At 31.0% G+C, this 7325-nt stretch overlaps 1 protein-coding gene across 1 annotated transcript; it reads left to right on the plus strand.

Annotated features, from left to right (window-relative positions):
• Positions 1-2546: 2546 nt before the first annotated feature.
• On the plus strand, positions 2547-5010 carry LOC105140990 (legumin B-like). The gene is made up of 4 exons (XM_011048046.1): positions 2547-3330; positions 3403-3653; positions 3742-4251; positions 4500-5010. The coding sequence occupies exons 1-4, from the start codon at positions 3009-3011 to the stop codon at positions 4890-4892; spliced, it is 1476 nt and encodes a 491-aa protein (XP_011046348.1). The 5' UTR covers positions 2547-3008; the 3' UTR covers positions 4893-5010.
• The last annotated feature ends 2315 nt before the right edge of the window (positions 5011-7325 follow it).

Raw genomic sequence — 7325 nt, forward strand, 5'->3', positions numbered from 1 at the left:
TTATAATTGTTGTTTATAATTTATACAATTAACCTCCCTGTGGTTCGACCCCGGTCTTGCCGGGTTATTTATTACTTCAACACTCTTGCACTTGAGAGAAAACATCAATCTTTTAGTCGTGTCAATGGGGCTCTAGTTTCTTAAAGGGAGGGGCGGCCGAGAAAGAAAAGGTCAGATGGCCAGAGAGGGGGCCCTAGCTTCTGTGTATTTGTGCGGGGTTTTCTCTAGTTCTTTTTTTTTTTTACCAAAAGAGAGGGGCGGCGGCCGTCTGTGAGAAGGTTTAGGTTAGGGTTTTTTCTTTTGTTTTCCCTAAAATTTTCTTCGCCCCCCAAAATGTTCTCTCTACTCCCTCTATTTCAATGTAGCATGGTGTTAATCGAAGAAATATTGCTAGGATTCAAAACTGGTCCCTAAACTTTTCTTTTTTCTTTTATTTTACTTTGTAATTTTTTTCCCATTATTTGCATTTTTTAAAGCAAGCAATATCAACGTCGACTTAAAAAATCAGTGATTGTAAAATTAACGAGTTAAAAGTTGAACGCGTTCAAAATACCTTTGAACATTTAAATTCTTCTAAGATGACGTTGAAAATGCTAAAAATGATTCAAATATATCAAAATACATTTTTTTAGGGGGTTTTGTTTTTTTTACTATTTTTGATTTTTTCTGAAAATTTATCAAAAACATGGATAAAAAATTAGTAGCAACAACATGTTTTGATTTTAAATATCTTTTTGTCGATCTCATCTTTCAAAATTAAATTGGTTGAGAATTAAGTTTCTTAATTCATTATAGATCAAAGATTTCACGAGTTATGAATTTTAGAGATTAGACAATAGGTTTAAGAGATTCATTGAGATTGCTTGATTTTTTTTTCTTTTCCTAAACTAATGTTTTCTTATTTTTTATACTTTTTTTTTAGTTTTTTTTTGTTATATTTTTTGTTTTGATTTATTGGGTTAGTCCTCAACAATTTTTTAATAATCTTTCAAGTTACAAATATTTTTTAATTTCATCCCCTATGATTTTTTAATATTTGAAATTTGATCATCGTTTTTTTAATTGCAATATATTTAATGTTGGATCATTTTTAATATTTTTACAAATTTCATCATTCTTAGATTTTTTTTCTGTCAAATTATATCCCTATTCCTTTTTGTTGCTTTTTTTCCTTCTTTTGCAAGTTTTTTATTAACATTTTTTTAGCGATTTTATTTTTTAAAATTAAATTTGTTAAGAGTTAAGTTTATTAATTAAACTCAAGTCAATAATTTCACAAGTTATAGGTTTTAGAGATTAAAATAGGTATTGGTAGTTTGCCCGAGGTTTCTTGGTTTTTTTCCTCTTTTTTTTATTTTTTTCTTTTTCTTTCTTATCTTTTGGGTTTGATTCTATTGGGTTATCCCTTTATAATTTTGTTTTTTTAACTTCACCTCCTATCTTTTTTTCATCTATAAATAATATATCAAATTACAAATATTTTTTAATTTATCCCCTATGATTTCTTAATATTTGAAATTTGATCATTATTTTTTTAATTGTAATTTATTTTATTTTGGATTATTTTTTTAATAGCTATTTATTCTATTTAGGATTATATTTACTTTTTATAGTTTTTTTCTATTCATATATTTAATAGCTTAAGTTGTTAAATAAGGTCTCATGATATAATTTATATTATTCTATAACCTACCCCTTTAGATGAAAGTCCTTTGGGCTAAAAATTTGTATAGATTCATATTATATTGTACTTAATTTTTATCAAATAAATAAGAAAGGTGAAATTCGAACTTATAACCACTTGGTTATTAAGATTCTAATACCATGTTAAAAAACGAATTCAACTCAAAAGCTTAAGATGTTAGATGAAGTTTATTTATATTATTCTTTAACATTCTCCATTAAGTGAAAGCTCTTTAAACTTGAAACTTGCACAAACTCACATTACCTTGTGTTTAATTTTTATCAAATAATAAAAAAAGTAAAATTTAATATTATAACTGCTTGGTTATCAAGACTCTAATATCATATTAAACATCATTTCTACTTAATAGTTTAAACTGTTAGATGAGTTTACATGATATATTTTATATTATTTTTTGACAATTAATATAGATAGGCTCAAATATAACTTTTTTTGTTTTTTTGTTGTCAAGTTTATTTATTATTATTTTTTTCATATTATATAAATTACCCTAGAACACTTCGATTTTTTCTTGCTTGACTCTTTTTTTATGTCTTTTTTTTTTTTTTTTTGCTTGGCCACAATGAAGCGCTTGCAACATATCTAATGTCATCTATAGCTACTTCACCTCGCGTCGCATTTGTATTTTTTAATTTAAATACATGGACGCCCATATATCTTTTTTTTTTCTGGTTCATTTTTTGGTCCACGGGGGATCTTAATTTGTAGTTTTAAACTGTCAAATCGTGTTAATTGAGTCATCTACATCATTAATTTGCTTAATGTCCTCCCTCCATAAATAATAGCGTCCAAGACAACAATAATCCTATATAACTAAGCTTAACATGTTCTTTCATTTCATTCTGAGTTTTTTATTTTATTTTTCTCATTGGTAGATAATCTTAAATTGCATACATTTACACAAAGCCCAAAAAGAAAAATACAAAAGCATACCAACCGGAAGAAACACATACACAGGGCAAACTCAACTACAAACGATTGAAGCTGCTTGCCATGGAACAAATCCATAAAACAGTCCTTGTGCATCCCTCATGTCTTTAAGCGTTCATCGAACATAACGCCCACCATCTACACCAAAGATGTTCGAATCACCACGTACACATGAAGAAAATGTATGTGTAAGCAAGAAAGAGCATTTGCAGACATGCGAATCGAAAGGACAAATTCACATGCAGAAAGCATCAATAGAAACTCTAGTCGCTATTTTCGCCACGTCCCAAATCCTCAGCCCACACTATTTGCCTATAAATACTAGGGCCCTTGATCTTGCCATAACCCACCATAAAAAAGAGTTTCAACAAGCATGTCTTCCTCTACTTTGTTTTCTCTTACACTTTGCTTTCTTGTTCTCTTCAATTGTTGCTTTGCTCAGATAGAGCAAGTGACCTCGCGACATGGCCAGCAACAAGCTCGACGACGCAACTTTCAATGCCAACTTCAGAAGATCAATGCCCTCGAGCCTGCTCGGAGGATTAAATCAGAGGCTGGTGTCACTGACATTTGGGACGAAAATGATAAGCAGTTTCAATGTGCTGGTGTTGCAGTTATCCGCCATAGAATTCAGCAGCGAGGCCTCTTGTTGCCTGCATACTCTAATACCCCTAAGCTTGTCTATGTAGAGCAAGGTATGCGCTTAAATATTCTTTACCACTTCACATTTACAATTAATTAATATACTTCTGTTAGTGTCAATGTAGGAAGGGGCATTCAGGGAGCTGTATTCGCTGGCTGTCCAGAGACATTCCAATCATCAGGGAAGTTTTCTCGAGATCGTAGTCAAAGCTCCGAAGACCAGCACCAGAAGGTTCGACAAGTAAGAGAGGGTGATGTAGTTGCCTTGCCTTCGGGAGTTGCTGATTGGTTTTATAACAATGGTGATTCACCTCTCGTTCTTGTTCAACTTCTTGACACAAGCAATCCTGCCAATCAGCTTGATCAGGATTTCAGGGTAAGAATCACAAAAATTCAAGCATGCGATATCATGTAATAAGCAAGCAAGGATTACTTTATAAGCAAACATTAATGTGCCATTTCAGAATTTTTTCCTTGCTGGAAACCCACAACGAGAATTGCAAAGCCAAAGAAGCTCATACCAGAGAGACCAGGATGAAGGTCAACGTGGACGCCAAGACGAAGGTGAAGGTCAGAGACACCAGCAAGACAGACACCGCAATGTCTTCGGCGGCTTCGATGAGAAAATCCTGGCAGAAGCTTTCAACATTGACACCAGACTAGCAAGAAGCATAAGGAACGAAAAAGATAACAGAGGCATCATTGTCCGAGCTGAGCATGAGCTTCAGGTGGTAAGTCCACATCAGAGCCGAGAGGAAGAAGAACGTGAAATTGGATACCGAGGGGGACGAGGTGGTGGATTCAATGGCATAGAGGAAACTTTCTGTACTGCTAGGTTGAAGCACAACATCAATGACCCAGAACGTGCTGATTTCTTTAATCCACGTGCTGGACGCCTCACCATTGTCAACAGCCTCAATCTCCCTATCCTTCGATCTGTCCAGCTTAGTGTTGAGAGAGGTGTACTCTACCCGGTAAGAAAGTCTATGCACTCTTCATTGAATTTTTTTTCTTGACATTACAACAATTTCTCTTTTTACAAAAACAACTCACAAACTGGGTTCATGTGGATCAGAATTGTTTCATTGGCGATATATATAGCAATCCCTTGTAGAATACATGGTTGTGCTATGAGTCCTGGTTTTGGTCAAATATCACATGCTGTGCTTAATTTATTGTGAACTTCTTACTAATGTACATCGAATGTGATCGTGCACTGTAGAACGCTTTGATGTCACCGCATTGGAATATGAATGCCCACAGCATAATCTACATCACTAGGGGAAATGGAAGGATTCAGATTGTTGGAGACAATGGACAAACGATATTTGATGGAGAACTCCGCGAGGGTCAAGTAGTTACAGCACCACAAAGCTTTGCAGTAGTGAAGAAGGCAGGAAGCCAAGGGTTCGAGTGGGTATCATTTAAAACCAACGACAACGCACAAGTTAGTCAATTGGCTGGACGTGTCTCTACCATCCGCGGTTTGCCAGTGGAAGTGGTAGCAAATTCATTCCAGATCTCAAGGGAAGATGCTAGGAGGCTTAAGAACAACAGGGAGGAAGTTAGAGTTTTTAGTCCTTCACAATCTGGAAGGAGTCATGAGATTGCATGAATGCAATTGTAAGCTGAACAAGTAAGAGGCTGTATGTCTAAATCAGTAGAGAATGAAATAAGCCTAAGAGGGCATGTAATGTGGTCTTGTATGGAACCTTGTGCTATGCATGTTTTATGCGGGAAATGAAATGTTCGCTTTCTTTTCTTCGATATTTCCTTTCAATGTGAGAGAAGAGGAAGTTCTTCTAGCTACGACGACTACTTCAAGTTTGTATAATAACAGTGCCATCATCACTACCTAACGATGCACTCACTCACGCACAGATGCCTTGAGTCAAACATGCTAATATTTGCGGCAACAATGATTGATTTAATAACTAAAGTTCCTTATAATTTCTCCATTTTAACATCTTCTTCTTCCCAGTTCCAAGTCCTTTAGTCTTTTACACTTGGGTTTATTTTTTTATTTTCAAATCCATGATACGTAGAACTAAATAAATTAAATTAAAATCTCCACATCTCCTTTTTCTACATGGTATACTAAATCATTTTATCTATATACATTATTTAACGTTACAAATCAATTTAATTTAATATTTTAAATTGTTGGATAAATTTTTACAATATAATTTATATTATTTGCTAGCATATTCTTTCAATTAAAAACTCTTTAGGTTTAAAATTTATATAAATTTACATTATTTTATAACTAATTTTTTTTAAATAAATAAAAATAATAAAATTTAAATTCATAATTATTTAGTTATTAATTAATTCAATTTAATAATTTAAATTATTAAAAAAATATTAAAATATCAAAAAAGAGAGAGAGAGAGAAATTAATGACGACGTAGAAAAACTGACATTGACCACTGATCGCCAGCCCTATAGCCCCACCATTGTCAGCCTTCATAGTGGAAGCACCACACACAGAATTTCGCTGCAGGCCACCTATCAACTGTAAAATGTATGCTATTGAATATCTTGAGATAAGCTTGTTCAGAAAATGAATATTTGAGGTAAGCTCGTGATGTACGTGGCAGAGAAAGGGATTATCAAGTACTGAGATCGACGTGGTAAAGCAAGTGGTTATCATAACATAATAATCTCATCCGCAAGGGCAATAATTTTCCGTAACGTGTAAGCCTATAATAATTATAACAATTGTAAGTTTTTTTAAAAATGTTTTTTATTAGATGATATGTTAAAATAATATTTTAAAAAAAAATTAAACATTATCATGTTATGTTATTTTCTTTTTTAAAAAAATTTAAACATTATCATGTTATGTTATTTTCTTAGATAGATGGACGAGTTTATGTGAGAGGTTTTTTTTTTAATTTATTTAATGCATGCCATTGCAGTAAACTTCCATAATCATGATAAATAGCAAGACTAATAATACATAATTCAACTACCAAAAAGATGTCCCTATCCATTAAATAATAAATAATTTAACCATAAAAATTTTTTATATTAAAAATTAAATTTACTTTAATTTGATATTTTTAATTTGACATGGCTTGATAACGGTAAACTTAAGATCAGTAAATTTAATTTAATTTAATTATATAATTATAAGTATAATTTTTTAAAAAAAAATTATTATTTTTTAATTTTTAAATCATAACTAATTTAAATTAAAAAAAAACATTTGATCTATTCAATTAAATCAATGATGCATTACTAAATTTACTAGTTTATACTAACTCCTATTTGATTTAGAGTGTGCCTGAAAATATAATAATAATATAATAATTGTTATTTAAAAAAATTATTTAAAAATATATTAAAATAATAATTTTTTATTTTTAAAGAATTATTTTTTATATTAACATATAAAAATATAAAAAATAATTTTAAATAAGAAATCTAAATTTTCATGAGACACTGTTTTAATTTAATTTTAAACTATAATTTAAAGCCTGTTTATTTTTTAGTTTTAAAATTATTTTAAAATAAAATTAAAATTAAAATTTAGATTTTTTTAAATAAAAATTAAAAAATAGCTGGGAAGCTTTAATTTCAAAACTAGAGCAAACGCCAAGGTAAGCTAGCTGCCATGTTGACTCTCAGAGTCAAGATTAGTCTAATGACAATGACCAAAAGCTCCGCCCAGGGCGTCACTAACTAGTTATTACTCAAGTCATTTCCATTTTCTGAGTATGCTAAATGTCCTCTTTGGACAGTCTATGAAAGTTAAAGGTCATCAAGGAGAGAGTTCAAAGTTCATCACTTATAGAGAAAGAACATTGTTACTTATAGAGAAAGAACATTGATGCTACAGTTTCTGATATTTTGAGGATGACATTTATCTTACATATGCTGATGATACTTGTTGTAATCCAATTTTGAATTTACTAAATTTTTTTAAATATTATTTTATTTTATTATTGATGACAAAAAAATAAAAAAATAAAAAGAGAAAAAGAAAAGAAAAAAAAGAGTTTAAAATATATTTTCTCGAGTCAACCGTCATTTTCTGTCAAAA

This window comes from Populus euphratica, unplaced genomic scaffold, assembly GCF_000495115.2.
Source record: "Populus euphratica unplaced genomic scaffold, PopEup_1.0 scaffold318.1, whole genome shotgun sequence".
Lineage (NCBI taxonomy): Eukaryota > Viridiplantae > Streptophyta > Magnoliopsida > Malpighiales > Salicaceae > Populus > Populus euphratica.

What these genes read in the sequence shown, in the direction of transcription:
- LOC105140990 (XM_011048046.1), top strand. Translation starts at nt 3,009, where the DNA reads ATGTCTTCCTCTACTTTGTTTTCTCTTACACTTTGCTTTCTTGTTCTC. An exon ending in GCTTGTCTATGTAGAGCAAG is followed by an intron (nt 3,331 to 3,402) that starts GTATGCGCTTAA and finishes GTGTCAATGTAG; the next exon opens with GAAGGGGCATTCAGGGAGCT. An exon ending in AGAGAGGTGTACTCTACCCG is followed by an intron (nt 4,252 to 4,499) that starts GTAAGAAAGTCT and finishes CGTGCACTGTAG; the next exon opens with AACGCTTTGATGTCACCGCA.